At 39.4% G+C, this 17,117-nt stretch overlaps 1 protein-coding gene across 3 annotated transcripts in view; it reads left to right on the top strand.

Moving 5' to 3' along the window:
* The window catches only part of THADA (THADA, armadillo repeat containing), a 331,550-nt gene that overhangs the window by 144,337 nt on the left and 170,096 nt on the right, over positions 1-17,117 (top strand). For all 3 annotated transcript variants that reach the window (XM_023512128.1, XM_023512127.1, XM_023512129.1), the window contains 2 exons: positions 2,612-2,701; positions 5,407-5,538. In XM_023512128.1, coding sequence (XP_023367896.1) covers positions 2,612-2,701; positions 5,407-5,538 — 222 coding nt within the window. The remainder of the gene's footprint in view (positions 1-2,611; positions 2,702-5,406; positions 5,539-17,117) is intronic.

The following is a 17,117-nucleotide window of genomic DNA, read 5'->3' as shown; positions in this document are numbered from 1 at the left end:
AGGCCTTTCTTTATAGCATCTCCCCAATAAAAATATACCAATATAGAAAAAAAGAACTTTGACCTCCAAGTCACATCATCCCCCCAAATTAACCAAAAATGGATTGTCGACTTCAGTATAAAAGCTAAAACCATAAAGCTTCTAGAACAGTGGTTCTCAACCTTTGGGTCATGATCCACAGGAACTATAATAAAGGGTTGCAGCATTAGGAAGGTTGAGAACCATTATTCTAGAAGAAAGTATGACATATCATTCTTAGGTAGTCAAAGATTTCTCAGGCTATAGAAAACATGAATCATAAAGGAAAGAAATGAACTAATTATTGGACTTTATCAAAATTTAAAACTTTTGGCCAGGCGAGGTGGCTCAGTACCTATAATTGTAGCACTCTGGGAGGCCGAGGTGAGAGGAATGCATGAGCTTAGAAGTTTGAAACCAGCCTGAGCCAAAAGTGGAGACCTCCATTTCTACTAAAAATAGAAAAAAATAGCTGAATGTCATGGTGGGCACCTGTAGTGCCAGCTACTTAGGAGGCAGAGGCAGGAGGATCGCTTGAGTCCAGGAGTTGGAGGTTGCTGTGAACTAGGGTAACACCATGGCACACTAGCCTGGACAACAAAGTGAGACTTGGTTTCAAAGGAATAAAACATGATAAAAAATTAAAACTTCTGCTCATCAAAAGTCATTATTAAGAAAATAAGTTGGTAACCTGCAACCTAGAAGAAAGTATTTGCCATGTATATATGTGACAAAGGAAAAGGAATCTACTAATAAAAATGGTTAAAAATCTTGAGTAGATAGACTATTTCACAAAGGGCCATGCCAGTGAGCAAGTCATGGGAAAAGTGTTCAGTATCATTACTCATCAAGAAAACGCAAATCCAAATTACAAAGAGACATCACTACACGCAGACAAGGATGGCTAAAATGACAGGGAAAAAAGACAACAGCAAGTGTTCGAAAGGATGTAGGGCCACCAGAACTCTCACTAATTTGGGAGAGTATAAAATGATACAACTACTTTGGAAAACTGTCAGTTTCCTAAAATGTTAAACATATTGCAGTTTTATTCTCAGTTATCAATTCAAGAGAAATGAAAACATATGTCCACAAAAAGCTTTGTACAAGAATTTTATAGCAGTTTTACTCATAACAGCTAAAAACTGGAGAGAGCCCGTGTCTGTCAGTAGAACAATGAATAAGTAAACTTGTATATTCATACGATGGACTACTAAAAGAAAAAGAAACATTATTGTTTACATTGAATAATATTGATAAATCTCATGAACTCTATGCTGAGTGAAAAAAGGTAGAAAAATATATAGTATTTCTAGATGTGTATGGAATTCTTGAATGTGATAGAAATCAAATCAGTGGTTCCTTGGCAGGAGTTGGCTGAGGAACATGAGGGAACTTTATGGGATGATGGAAATTTGTGGAGTCTTAAGGGAGTGTGGACTACACGAATGTATGCATTTCTGGATCAGATGGTACCCTTAAGATCTGAGCATTTTGCTGTGTGTAAAATGTATTAGAATTTTTTTTAAAAAGTAATCTTCTGGGTCTCCATTAATTGGAGTTCTTTAATAGTTAATGGAGACAAAATATTTTCTTAAGTCCTGTATTTTGCTTGAACTTTTTGATCAGTTATGCAGTTCAAGGAACTATTTTGGGCACATTGGCAGAATTCAATAGTAGTTTTTATAAACATGGAAAAGGTAATCCTTACAGGTTCTAGGGAGATTGGATTTCCGGAATCTTACATGCCAGGTCTGTACTTCTGATAACCATGCTCCAAACCAGTGCTTCTCATTCAGGGGCCATTTTGTCCCACGGGGTACATTTGGCAACACAGTGCAACCTCCATAGTTGACCACTTCCCTACATTGACCACCTCCTTAAGTTGACCTAATTTTCATAGACCCAACACGCACTACATGTATGTACGAGTACACTAGGCCCAGTTCCTTACGTTGACCTCCATATGTTGACCAGTTTGTTAACGTCCTTTGGGTGGTCAGTTTACAGAGGTTCTACTGTATTTGTAGACATTTTGCTTGTCATGATTCCAGAGTGTCGGGGGTGGGGGGTGTTGTGCTACTGGTGTCTGGTGGATAGAAACCGTGGAGGCTGCTAAACATCCTACACTGCACAGGGCAGCCCCCAGAACAAAGAATTATTTGGTCCAAAATGTCGTTTATGCCAAGACCCACCCTAATCGCTGAAGTGGAATCAGTCTCAGTTGATCAGGTGTTAACTGTACTCATAGTTGAAATCAATTGTGGAAACTTGGCCTTCTTGCATATTACATATGTCTTCCCTGACAGAATTGAGTATCAATATTTGTAAAATACATAATCTTAAATTTTTAGATAAAAGTCCATGCATTAAGAACACTTCCAAAATCAAATGTGTCACTTCTGTTGATTGTTAGAAGATGCTGTTGTTTTTTAACTGCTACTTCATGAAATATCCAAACAAATGGTTATCTTACTGTTTTAAAAAATGGTTATCTTATCTTTAAAACAAATGGTTATCTTACTGTTTTATTATAAAATCAGAGGAAATAAATGATGCTAATTTATCTTTTTCCCCCTGCCTCCCTCCACAGAATGACAGGGAGAGAGTTTTTCTCTCGTTTCCCAGAACTCTATCCTTTTCTTCTCAAACAGTTGGAGGCTGTAGCCAATAAAGTGGACAGGTAAGGAGAGAATCAGGTGGGGCAAAATGAAACCAAGAATGTGAATTACTCTATTAGTCAAGATTTTCCCTCTAGGCAACTGTTTTTAATAACTCCCTTCCTGGTAACACAGATGGCTTTTTTTTTTTTTTTTTTTTTGGGTGAGACAAGAATTTCACTGCATTGCCCTCGGTAGAGTTCTGTGGTGTCATGGCTCACAGCAACTTCCAACTCTTGGGCTTAAGCGATTCTCTTACCTCAGCCTCCTGAGCAGCTGGGACTATAGGCGCCTGCCACAACGCCCAGCTATTTTTTTGCTGCAGTTGTCATTGTTTGTTAGCTGGCCCAACGAACAATGGGTTCGTTCAAACCTGCCAGCCTGGGAGTATGTGACTGGCACCCTACCCACTGAGCTACATTACCGCCTGGCTTTTTTTTTTTTTTTTGAGTACTTCTTTATAATTATATAGGGTGACCAGACGTCCCGCTTTTTAACAATTTGTCCCATGTCCTGCGGCGTTTTAAAAAAGTCCCAATTTTTGGAAAGAATGCACAAACGGGTGGGAGAACAGGGAGGGAATATACGTTTTTTGGCTGCCATGTGGCTATTTCACCAGAATATGAGTTTTATATTATTTTTGTTAATTTTATAATGTTAAACTATAATAATAACAAGTAATTGTTGAGAAGTGGTTATCGAGAACTGCTTATCAAAGTTTTCATTGTTGTCAGGCCTGGCCCGGCCCTGCCCTGCCCAGTCCCCTGCCCTGCCCCCGCCCCATGTTGTCCTGCTTTACAAATGTTAAAATCTGGTCACCCTATAATTATATCATGTTACTTGGCTTTCCGTAGTAGATTATACCTGAAAGGTTGTGAAAAATATAATGTAAAGTTTTTACATTTTATTTTATAGTTTTTTTTTGGTTTTGATTTGTTTTTTAAGAGTCAGAATCTCACTTTGTTGCCCTTGGTAGAGTGCCATGATGTCACAGCTTACAGTAACCTCCAGCTCTTGGGCTTAGGCGATTCTCTTGCCTCAGCCTCCCGAGTAGCTGGGACTACAGGTGCCTGCCATAATGCCCGGCTATATTTTTGTTGCTGTTGCAGTTTGACCAGGGCTGGGTTTAAACCCACCACTCTCAGTATATGGGGCTGGTGCCCTACTCACTGAGCCACAGGTGCTACCCTGTATTTTATAGTTTTAAGTCTTTTTAAATTACATTTGATAAAATTTCAATTTTTCGGTAGTATGTAGGAACTAACTTAGAAACTTAATAATTTCTTCTGTTCATGATTATTTTCTTCCTAGTATTTAAAAAAATCAGTGTACTTAAATACTGAGTTTGTTTAATGTGCACCTGTCATTTTTTATTCCTGTCCTGTTGCAGCTTGCCATTGCCAAACTGTAGAAGTTAGCTAACTAATCTGGATACCTGCAATTGGAAATGGTAGTGGTCTACCTGTGCAGAAAGGGCCAGTGACTATGGAAACACAAAGCAAAGCCAGAAAGAGGGCTTCCAGTCTTACCAGGGTTGATAGAAAAGTTCACCATTGTCTTTTCATTTACATCGGTTATGGAATTTTTAGTATGGACATCTTAGAACAGGTGCTTTTGTATTCTAGCAATTTTTGTACTTGATGTCCAGTAATTGTCTAGAATTGGAAAATAAAGTTATATTAATGAATTTTCCTTCTGTTTATGATGCACTTCTTTTTTTTTTTTTTTTGAGACAGAGCCTTAAGCTGTCCCCCTGGGTAGAGTGCTGTGGTATCACAGCTCACAGCAACCTCCGGTTCCTGGGCTCAAGCGAGTCTCCTGCCTCAGCCTCCCAAGTAGCTGGGACCACAGGCATCCACCACAACACCTGGCTATTTTTTGGTTGCAGCCGTTATTGTTGTTTGGTGGGCCCAGGCTGGGTTCGAACCCGCCGTCTTAGGTGTATGTGGCTGGCACCTTAGCTACTTGAGCCACAGGCGCCAAGCCTATGATGCACTTCTTCATATTAGTAGTTTATGCAGGGAGGCGTTTCTGGCCCTAGTAACTGCCTGTTCATGCCTTCTTAAATACATTTAGATGTCTAAGTTTCACATTTCTTCCACCTTACTACAATACGAAAAGCTCTAATCAAAACTGCAGACTCTAGTTAAGCAAATGATTAGCTTTGAGAAGAGAATTGTGTGGAAAAGCCTGGTCCACAAGTTTGCCAATAATTTTTCCCTATCATACTCATTAGGAAGATAAGTGAATGGAGAAAAAAATGAAAAAAAGGAGAACTATCTCCTTGATCAGAGAGACCCTTACTTCATATACATTAATTATTAAGGAGAAGAAATGTTTGAAGATAGTACCTTACTACTTAAATTTTACTTTATTTTATTTATTTATTTATTTATTTATTTATTTATTTATTTTTGACAGAGTGTTACTCTGTCACCCTTGGTAGTGTGCTGTAGCATCACAGCTCACAGCAACCGCAAACTCTCAGGCTCAAGTGATCCTCTTGCTTCAGCCTCCCACGTAGCTGAGACTACAGGCACCCGCCATAATGCCTGGCTATTTTTAGAGTTGGGGGTCTTACTCTAGCTCAGGCTTGTCTAAAACCTGTGAGCTTAGGCAATCCACCTGCCTCGACCTCCCAGGGTTCTAGGATTACAGGCGTGAGCCACCATGCCTGGCCTTTCACTACTTAAATTTTAAATCTTTTATGTGTAATAATTTTTTTCAGTGATATGGCAGGACCAAGTCATCATACAAGCATGTTTCTCTTGCTGTTGGTGTTGGAGAGACTCTACCCCTCCCCGATGGATGGCACTGCTTCTACTCTCAGCATGGCGCCTTTTGTCCCCTTCATTATGAGGTAGTTTCATGCTGTGGGGAAAATAATGGGGGTAGGTGTGGAGATTTATGGGAATGCTTTATTTTGTTCTTCAGAAATTTTAGTAGTTTTGTGGGGAGTGTTTTTATTTGTTTGCTTGTTTTTCCCTTCATTTCAAATTAATGCGAGAGTACAGATTTTTAGATTACACAGTTGTCACTTCCAGGGTTAAATTCCAGTTGAAAGAGCCTGTCACCTAGGAGGTGTGTCATACACGCTCACAAGGTGCCCCATAGGTGAGATTCCTGCCAAATGCCCTTCCTCCTTCTGCCAATTATCCTTCCACTTCCCTTTTTTTGTTTGTACTGTTTTTAGCTGGGGTCTTGTGAAGGCAGGGGCTGGGGCTTATCACCATTACTCCCAACTGGTCTTTAGTATTTCAGAGAAGGTATTTATATTGTGCGTAGAACCTGTGTATGTTTTCCTTGGAGCCCTGCCTAGTTGTCAGGTAGTGTTGATAGGAGATGCTGCTTTTGAAAAAGGTAAGCTGGTGTTTGCATTGTCTCTGTTTTGAGCCTGACCAGCAAGGGGCAGGCTTGGCCTTGGTGTATATCTCCTGTCCAGGGGTTCAAGAGGATTTCAGGACACCTGGCTCCTCACTCTGGAGGATTCTGCTAGGGATGAAATGGGTAGCGTATAGATGGCAGTGCCTACTCATCTTCTCTCCCAAGCTTAGAGTGCCTGAAAGAGAGCTGTGAATATAGAGAATGCATGGAATAAAGTAACTGCTTTTCTAGTTCTAGCAGTTGTTACCACTTCCTGTGTTACGTTTTTTCAGGCATCTGGTACCTTCGAATTATCTTGTTCATTTTGGATCAAAGACCTCAATCTATAGGCATCCAAGAAGTACTGAATTTTCTTATGAAATATTTCACAATCCTATCGTTAATTTTTACCTTTCTGCTTGCCTCTTAATAAAACAGCACCTTCGTTTTTAACAACCTACCAGAAGTCAAAATCACTTAGAGCAGAAGGATAAGAACCTAAACTCAAGAGAGTGAGTTTTTTATGTATGTGGTGTCCTGGGTTCTATTTCCTGGTTTCAGAGAGCTGACTTATGAGTTTTAATGTGAGAAACCATTAAACATGAGATCCTGGCATGTGATAGCTATAGCCATTTGTTTGTACCAAGCCCTGGCTGTGGCTGTGTTATCTTTGATCACAGAGATGACTCACTCAGACTGGTTTTTGTTTCCTGATACTCAAAGTTACCAGTTTCCCTCATCCAGGGTGATTCATTTTAGGAATCTGAGTGATAGTCAGAGGCCTCAAATTATTTTTTTCCATGAATAACTGGAAAGAACTAAGAACCATTTTCAGAAAGTTGATACAAGGGGTAAAGGTATGAGCACAAACTCACAGTGCATTAGAGACAAAGATTTGCTTTAGAACCTCTACATCTATATTGAGAACCTTCCATTTATGGAAGTTTTGTGCTAATCAGTCTTATTCATTGTATCCTAGATACACGATATAACTACATTGAAAGTATACTTCCAACCTGTTGTTTAATTAGTTTACAGTAACCAGAATGTTCATATGTTATACTCAAATTACCTATTGTATAATAAAGATTGCATTGATATAGAATATTTAAATATTGCTTTGAAGCCAGTGTACTTAGTGCATCATTTTTTAAACCAAAAGATGCAAAATAAGAAGTTTGTGATCATCCCGTCTATCCAGTGAAAATGCCATGGGTTGCTTTCTACCTATGTAAACATTAAAGGAGCACCACCAACAGCAGAAGTGCCATAATTGATATCTTAATTGGAAAGTAAATAGGTTCTGATCGAGTACCTGTGTGTTATAGAACAATGCTTCTCAAACCTTAAGATGTAAACATACTACTGCTCAGGTATCATATAAATTCTGACTCAGGAAGTCTAGGGTGGAACCCAGAGTCTGCCTTTTGAACAAACTCTAGCTAATGCCATTGCTGCTGGTTTATAGATCATACTTTAAATAGCAAAATTAAATTTGGGGTATTGAACTTAAACACCGTCAGAGCCACACAGAGATGATTTTAATAGGCTGTGGTAGGGTCATACTTGGTAAGGCTATTTAAGGGATTTAGTAAGATATAGATTTTGACCTAAGAAGGCAGAAAATGAGCAAGAAGGTGTTCAGAGCAGCTGGGTCAGTGGGAAGTAAACCCACCTTTGTTGAGCCCTGATGTTTTGCCCAGCACTGAACTGAGTATTTTGATTACTGTGACTTTGAGAACAGGTGTCATCACCTCCATTTTCTGCTGATGAAATTGAGTTTCAGAGAGCAATCCACTTATAGAGCTGGAATTTGAACCCAAGACTGTAGAGCTTTTCAAGAGTGTTAGATGTTGGCCAGGCACAGTGACTTGTCACCTATAATCCTAGCACTCTGGGAGGCCAAGGCAGGAGGATTGCCTGAGCTCAGGGCTCAAGATCAGCTTGAGATCCCTGTGAATACTAAAAATAGAAAAAAAATTAGCCAGATGTTGTGGCAGGTGCCTATAGTACCAGCTACTCAGGAGCTGAGGCAGAAGGATCGCTTGAACCCTGGAGTTTGAAGTTGCTGTGAGCTAGCCTGACACCATAGTACTCTAGCTTGGGCAACAGGATACGACTGTCTCAAACAAACAAACAAAAAAAGAGTGTTAGATGTCCTCTTTCTATTATACCAAAATAAGCAGATGCCTGTTTTGTAGCCAGTAACTTTAGCTTCGCTGGGAAGAAGGGCACATGAGGCCTGAAATTTATGCAACTGAGAGAGATGAAGAGCCTATATCCATAGTTGGTGCTTCTGAGTACAGGCTGTTTAAGTGGTGTGGAAGTAGTGTCCCTACCACTGGGGGGATATGCTCCTTACTTTGCTTTTCTTGTAGCAAAGGTGGCTGACTGGATTGATCTGCCATCTGTGATTGGGCACAAGTGGAGACAGTTGTCTAGGGTTATGGGCTTGTTCTGCGGCCAGATAGAGAAGAGGGCTGGCTCTTCTTTCTTGACCATCTTCCTTGGTGAAGTGGAAGAACCCTAGATTTAGAGTTAGAAAACCCAGTTTTGGGTTTCATCAACTTAGTACAAGATCAACCCATGCAACCCCAAAATGTTCACTGGGGAAATGAATGATAAGCAGAGTTTTTTTTTTGAGATAAAGCCTCAAGCTGTCCCCACGGGTAGAGTGCTGTGGCATCACAGCTCACAGCAACCTCCAACTCCTGGGCTCAAGCGAGTCTCCTGCCTCAGCCTCCCAAGTAGCTGGGACTACAGGCGCCCGCCACAACGCCCGGCTATTTTTTGGTTGCAGCCGTCATTGTTGTTTGGTGGGCCAGGCTGGATTCAAACCCGCCACCTTAGCTGTATATGGCTGGTGTCTTAGCCACTTGAGCCACAGGCGCCAAGCCGATAAGCAGAGTTTTTAAAAATAATGAATTTGATGAAACTATACACATTTGATTTAGATTATTTCTGAGAAGTTTATTCATGAAGAGAGTGAAAGGTTGATCATAAAACCTGTCATTCTGGGCAATGTTTGTGGTTCTAGTCATAGTAAAGAATATGTTCTTTTGACTAGAGATAATAGCTAAAAAGATGGTGTATGCATAGTGGATGGGCAGTGTTTTGTTTTTGTAGCATTGTTAATGGTGATTTATGTGCTTGGAAGTGCTCTAATCAGGCCTGTGGATACTATAAGTTTAGCTAAAGAAAAAATTTTTTGGCTTGTAGAAGTAGCGCAAAGGTTGCTTTGACTGTGCTAAAGTGAATTGCCCAATGAAAAAATTAAAAGCCTCAGCAACATCTTTTTATTTCTTTTTGACTTACGTGTACTGACTTCTTGTTCCTTTCCTCTCTGTATTTGTAGCATTATTTATATACTTAGTTCTTTATTCCACATTTAAGAATTCATCCAAACTTATTTCTCTGTTGATTTTCTTTGTTGACTTAAATCTTAGAAGTTACTCATTTGAACTTTTCCAAAGTTTATATGTAGTTATGGCTGTTGCATCATTTTGAAATAAAAATGATAATGTTAATCCCAACATTTTGTTTAAAATTTTTTTAATCCATCGTATTTTATGATGCCATGTTGGATTCAAATAGACAGTCCTTTATCTTGAGAATATGATGTCTTCATTTTAATACCATTCATTTTTTAGATCCAATACCACAAAAGAGAGTGATTCATGTTTTAAAAGGAAGCCCGATTGGCTCTCTGAACCCAAGTCACCAAGGCCCACTTGTCTAGTCTTTTAGAAGACTCGAAAGTCTTTTCAGAGACCCAAGTTTCTGGACATGCAACTTTGAGTTCCCTTTCACAAATGAGTTTCAAGTTTCATAGGAAACCACTTATGCCCCAAATGTAGGACCATGGAGTCTTGAACAGAGCAAAGGCCCAGGACACAAGAGACCTATCATTTGGATAAGGCTCTTACTACCTGTGTGGACCGATGTGGTTACCTGTGAGTATACATGTGGGAGAAGTCCCTTCACTGCCTTTTTGGGGAACCATTTTTTTTTTTTTAAGTGATAGGGTCTCACTTTCACACAGGTTAGAGTGCAGTGGCACAATAATAGCGACTATCATCTTGAGTTCTTGGGCTTCAACGATCTTCCTGCCTCAGCCTCCTGAGTAGCTAGCTAGGAATACAAGCCCATGCCACCATATCCAGCTAATTTTTTTATTTTTTGTGTTTTGCTGAAATGGGGCTCTCACTGTGTTGCCTGCACTGCTCTTAAACGCTTAGCCTTGGCCTTTATTTGTCATGACAGTGGGGGCTGGTTAGCAGTCTATGGCAAACATCTCTTGCTTTGTAAGCCTATACCTTGTTCTTACTTTGTTTTTTTTTTTTTTTTTTTTTGAGACAGAGCCTCAAGCTATTCCCCTGGGTAGAGTGCTATGGTATCACAGCTCACAGCAACCTCCAACTCCTGGGCTCAAGCGAGTCTCCTGCCTCTGCCTCCCAAGTAGCTGGGACCACAGGCGCCCGCCACAACGTCTGGCTATTTTTTGGTTGCAGCCATCATTGTTGTTTGGTGGGCCCAGGCTGGATTCGAACCCACATACACACCAGTGTATGTGGCTGGCGCCTTAGCCACTTGAGCCACAGGTGCCGAGCCCTTATTCTTACTTTGTAAAGTTATCTTTCTCTTTTGTAATAAAATTTCTCTTATGCTTGACTTACTGTAGAGTGTCTGGTCATTTTTTGGCCAAGAACCAAGGACCTAGGCAGCTGCCTGAAACCCTGACATTTTGGGAGATAGGCAGCTGCCTTGAAACCCAACATTTTAGATTTCCAGAAAGCAGCTGGCACCCTTCAAAGTTGTGTATAATTAATTAATAAAACTTCTTTTTCTTGCTAAAAAATAAAAGAAACAAAAAAACTCTTGGCCTCAAGTGATCCTCTTATCTCAGCCTCCCAAGTAGCTGGGATTATAGGTAGAAGCCATACACCCAGGTTTGGGGGTATTTTTAAAAGGATTTTCCCCGCCAGGCCCTTTAAAAAAAAAAAAAAATAGAAAAAGAGAATTTCACTGTGTTGCCCAGATTGGCCTTGACATCCTGAGCTCAAGTGATTCTCCTACTTCAGCCTCCCAAGGAGCTGGGATTATAGGTGCACACCACTGAGCTGGCCTGCTTTTCTTTTCTCTAACAAATATTGAAGTACAAATAGCAATACAATCTTGAACATATGACAGTGGAAATCACCCATACAGGCCTATGAAGTAGAAACTTTTTAGTTAAAATATGAATAGCTAGTCAACAATCAGAGAGTTGGAAAAAGCATATTTTATATATTTTAAAAATATTTCATAGAATTATGGGTTAGGTTTACAAAGACTTAGGAGAAGGTTAGGTTTACAAAAACTAAGAGTTTGTTGGTCCTTTTAAGCCTATGACTTTGGGAAATAATATTGACTCTTGTTTTCTTTTCCTTGAAAGTTATATAATTAGGGGATTATCACTTTGCTCCTTACTCAGGCAATGAAATTAAAAGAAGTTGTTTTCCATGGTGTAGAGTTGGGGTTTTTGCAGTAGAAAGTAGCTGACTTCTATTATCATTTTTGATTATAATACTCTTCTTCCAGGCCGCACCTCACATTTCTATTTGTTCTGCTTTTCCAGAATCCATGTAGATAAGTAAAGGCAAAATTTGTTTTATATAGAGAAAAATGAGGCAAAGAGTGGTTAAAATACTGCTGAGAAGGAAGTCATGCCCTCTTCACTTTCTGTCCTCCTCATCACCTGTCCCTTCTCTGAATGTCACCAGCATGTTTGTTACTGTACCATTTTGTAATGTTCAGTGCTTATTCTCTCCAAATACGCCTTAAGCTCCTCCCAAGCAGAAGCAGCTATGGGGTGTTTTGGTTTGTTTTTATCTTTCTTTACCTGGCCTGGGTTTGATCACAAGGTAAGATTGAGTAACAGGAAAATGAAACTAATTTGGAACTGAAACTTTTTGTATCTGAGCAGATATGTGTACCTATGAAGTACTCAGAGACTTGTAGTCCTACAATACCAGAGACACATTTTGTACCCCTCTGATTACTGTTTTTGTAAAAAAGAGGCTCACTCGACTTTTGGAAGTATTGTGTTCTGACATTTGCTTTTGTGACTTTACCTCTCTGACCCTCTGTTTCCTTTTCTGTCGAATTAAGGTGTTGAACAGGATGTTACCTAGGTTCTCTCTGGCCTTATGAACCTATAACTACCTTCCTGCACTGCAGACCCTTCTCTTCTGACTGCCTTCCAGTGAGCCACTGTGGAGGCCCCCCCCCTTGTAGCTACCCTGCTGCAGTTGTTACAGCCGAATGAAGGAGAGTCTGGATTGATAAGATTAGAAGAGGGTGTGTGTGTGTGTGCACCATTTTTCTGTTCATAGTCATAGAATTATAAACAAGCCAAAACACATGGGAGAAAGACTCCCAGGTGAATGCAGCACAAATAGGGAACCTGTGTAGGAGTGGAAGCTCCTATTATCACCTATATAATGGGAGCAATCCTGCTCACAAAATAGAAGGTAAATGCTCCTTACTTTGCATGTTAAGAAAAATTCTGGAGAGGAAGGGGTCAATTGATAGTGTAATAGTGATAGAGAGCAGATTTATTTTCAACCCTGAAACCAGATGCAGATGAAGCAATAGAAGAAGAGCCCTGTATCCTGTGAGTGAAGGCATATCCCTAAACCCAGATAAATGGGTCTACTCTTGGGTAGAAGTGAATGAAGGCATATCCCTGAACCCAGATAAATGGGTTTACTCTTAGGTAGAAGTGAGCCCAGAATTATGTGAGTAATTTTGGGGAAGTGTTGTGCCAGGAGCCTGTAGAAGGATTTCCAGAAGAGAGAGGAAAAGGCATATTTTGTTCGTGACCAGACAATTGTATTGCTATTGATTGTTTTAGACTGAGTTATTAAATGTATCACTTGCAAGCACTTTGTAGTTTATTTGCTGAGAACTAGTAAGGATTCCCTAAGAATAAGTCATGCCTGAGTCACCACTTTGTTTTGATGGGATTACTGGACTGGTTGATGAGAACGGTGCCACTTTATTCAACATTTGAATTATTTACTTAAATGAAGACAGAGTAGATTGCATGTTTATCAAATCTGTGAGGAAATCAAGATACGAAATAGTCTTCAAGAATGGGCATGGCAAACAAATTCAGGCACATGGCCATTACCTCTGCGTGGGGAGGAAGAGATTGAATTTAAGAGCCATAGGCTAGAAGCTGCAATTATATTTGTAATGTGTTCTTAAGCTGGGAGTTGGGCAAATGTTGAATGTCATATTATTCTCTATACTCTTTTATATGTTTAATATGGTCTATGATTTAAAAAGAAGATTCACAATAACCTTAGAAGACTGGATAGATGGGCAGAGACTATTAAGATAACATTTAATAGGTCTATGTACCACATTCTGATTTTTTTAAAAGTTAGAAAAGTGTGTACATACAGAATGAGGGATATTTGGCTTCATTATTGTTTTTATGAAAAAAAAAAAAAAGAAAAAGAAAATTCCTGGGGAATGAAATTTCCTGTTGAACCTTGAGAAAGCAGTGTGACACTGTTGCTGCTTCCAGATAGTGGGGACTGGTCCCTCTGAAGCCCGCTAGTTAGCCTATACATGCACATTATTCTGCTTGTTATTCTGCTCTGGGCTCCCCATTTTAGAAGGGTCACTGATGAACTCATGTTTATCCAGGGGAGGTGACCATGATGTGAAGGAAGCTAAACATCTGGAAACAGTTAGACTGGAAAAGACTTAGGGGCAGCATGGTAACGGTCTTTGCATACTTAAGAGGCTGCCATATGGCAGAAGGCACATAATTTCTCTTTTTTACTTCCAGTAGTAAAGTAGGAGATAGACTTCAGCTTTTAATATAAAGAAGAATTTTGTGAAAATTAGTATTATTCATTGAGGAAATGGACATATTTCTATAATACTGAGCTTGCCCATCAGTGAAAGTGTTCAGGGAAAACTGATCACATGTTGTTCATATCTTTTAAAAGCTTTCTCCATGCATCTGAAGCTGAGTTAGATCATCATCACAGTATCGATTTGGGATGTCTAAGCAACTCAGTAGTAAATTCTGAATAAAATGGTAAATCTGCCTCTAAACCTGCAACCCGTATTTGTACATTTTGCTCATGGATTTCCCAATCTCCCAAGGAAAAGAAGTTGGGGTGCTATTCTTGGGATGGCCCACAAGGTCACAGTGGTCTGCTCCTAGATGGTATCCCGCAATTAACCCACTTAAATTTAGCCTCTAAGTAACTTTTATAACTTTGTTCCAGATAGTTCTGAAAATATTTTTTTGATAGTTCTGAAAACATCTTTTTGGCCTATGAGATATTATGTCTAAAGAGCATTCCTTATTAATTTAATTATCTTTTTTGTGGTTGCTATATTTTTCTCTGTTCCAGATGTTGGCTTAAGCCACATTTGTTTTCTAGCATGCATAAGGAACATCTGAGTTGTTGAGAAGTCAGAGATGCTTTTCCTAAGAATGATTAAAACAGATAACTCTTTGTTATCCAAATTTCCCAAAGGATCTCTGAATAGAGATGTACGGAGAAATAGAACTTCCTGAACTTTAACCATTACGTAGAATTTCCTCCCCTGGCCAGCTTGCATGTCCAAAATTCTGCCTGACCTGTGGTTATACTAAGTTCCTTGAGGCTTAAAGTAAGAAATTACAGGAAAGGAGTCTCTCCTCCCCATTGTAATCTGCTAATAGTTGTTGAGTGAAAGAAGGGATCGTGTGTGGAAACCCTAGCCCATTAGTTTCGTTAATGTGACTGTCTGATACCAGCTCAGGTTTGGGGACCAGATTGTTAAAAATGCAGATGTTCAGGGCTACTTGAGTATTTTCAGCTTCTCAGGTTTTCCTTTATGTATGGGCCTTGCTTATTTCCATTCCTTTATTTCTTGCATATGTGTAAGTGTCCCTAACATTACCTTCCATGGAGCTGTTTGTTATATTACAAAGCCATACATTTTGAAATAAAGCAGCGAACCTCTGGTCATAGCATTTAAGGCCTTACACAGGGAGGACCTAGAAGCAGAGATTGTAAGGTTGTTTCCTAATGCTGGTGAAATCACAGTGCTTGGGCAGCTACTTACTCTGCCTTCTTTTTACTGTGGCTCTACCTGGCACTTTTATTTGGAGAGCTGTGCTTATGCCCTTTTGATCAAAATTTCCAAATTCCATTCAAGGGTAGCTGAGGTTCACCATGTGGCATGAAATCGTGTTTTCTGATTGCATGGCTTTTTTTTTTTGCAAAGAGTTTTGGCATAAAAAGATACTCCATCATCTGTCGCCAGTTTTTATCTCTCACTTCTAGAAGGGACCTGGCTGACTTTGTTTTTGGTGCCAGATCTCTTTAAGACCATTTTCTAAATATGTTTTTGAGCAAAAGGAATGAGGATTTCGCCTCTTATGGAATGCATTGACAAAGCAAGCTAGAAAAACAAAACTTGTAGGGACTAGCTTTTCTTTAGTGTTATCTGTTACTTCAACAAGCCAGTTCAGGTCATGTTAGAACAAGTGATTTGATCTGCACATAGTCACATTCTTGGGTGAAATTTCTGACAATGATGATAATCTATGGCCTATTGCTGCCATTCACACTAAAAGTTTGAATCCAGTCAGTTAATCGATGAACCAAGTATTTGTTAAACATCCATTGTGTACCTAGCTAGTGTCAGGTCTTGGGTAAGACACAAAGGAAAGGAAAAGATCTTTATCCTTAAAGAACTAGCAGTCAGGCCAGTGAGATAAAGCACATGCTGTGAACCTGACATAGTGTCTGTTAACCACTTAATTATATGGGATATACTGTAAGCACTGAGGCCTAGAAAGAAGAGCACCCCAGTGGGCTGGAGAATTCCAAGAGGTTTTCTCAAATAACAAGGCAGGAAAAGAATATGGGAATTCAGTCAACCATCTCATGGACTTTTAGGAATCTCCCTTGGTGATTCACAGCTCATGCTAGAAGAGAGAAAATTCCAGCTGCCCATGCTAGACAGGAAGATCCAATAGGAGGAAGATTGTGATAGAGAGTTTATGATTCATAACTTGGAAGGCATCATCAAGACCTTTGCTTCCACTTGAACCAAGGATGACCCAGGAAATTCACAAAATAAATGGTTTGCTGTTGCATAGGAGAAATCATTGATGGTAAATCTTTGGTGAGTTTAATAAAGAAAAGTATTTGCCCCAAATGCTACATTTAAGCCTTTGAAAATAATGAATAGTAGTGAAATTTTTTTTTACTTTAGCAACATTTAAAATTGTTAAATATTTTAGCACTTTTTCATAAGGAGCTTTTACTTCCTTGATCTTAAATATCTTCTCAAAAATTATAGCTGGCATTTTTAATGCTGAATTGAAAGATTTCACATTATGAAGCCCCAAATGCTAACGAATATGTAGTCTTCTTGCCCTACATAGTAGGGAACATTTTAAGATCAGAAATGTATTTTTTCTTCTTCAGGCAGAAAATATGAATTAGGAATAGAGTAAGAAGGTAAGGATTAATTATAGTAGGCTGAAAATGAAGACAGGGAAGATAATGACATGGTATGTTTTAGTTATCTTTCCCTGACCAACAGTTTTTCCCTTTCCCTCCGGGCCTTGACCTTCACTTGTCTACTTATAATCTTCTAGTAGAAACAAGCTGCATTTGTCACATCAACTGTGTATGTTACATTCCCCCTCACATCCTTTTACTTATTCCTTCCTATTTTCTCACTCACTTAGAACATTGAGACTCTGCACTGCTCATCTTGCCTCCCTTCCAAACCAATTACAGGCATTGTCTCCTTCACCACTTATTCTTATCTGTCACTTTACTTTCTGAGCACTGTTCATCACCAGTTCATCCATTAAATATAGGTACTGAGGCCCTACGTGTACCTGTGCCCTTGCCCAACTCAACAACACCTCTATTCTCATCATTTTTTTTTCTTACAAGAAAAGGGTAGAAGCTATCAAATGTAAGATATCTCTATGAAGACACCCACCCTACCTATTGACAGCTCTCTTCTTCTTCTTCTTCTTCTTTTTTTTTTTTTTTT

Source organism: Otolemur garnettii, unplaced genomic scaffold (genome assembly GCF_000181295.1).
Source record: "Otolemur garnettii isolate 467f Iridium unplaced genomic scaffold, OtoGar3 scaffold00024, whole genome shotgun sequence".
NCBI lineage: Eukaryota > Metazoa > Chordata > Mammalia > Primates > Galagidae > Otolemur > Otolemur garnettii.
The sequence above is the reverse complement of the archived record's forward strand: the minus strand, read 5'-3'. Positions and strand labels throughout refer to the sequence as shown.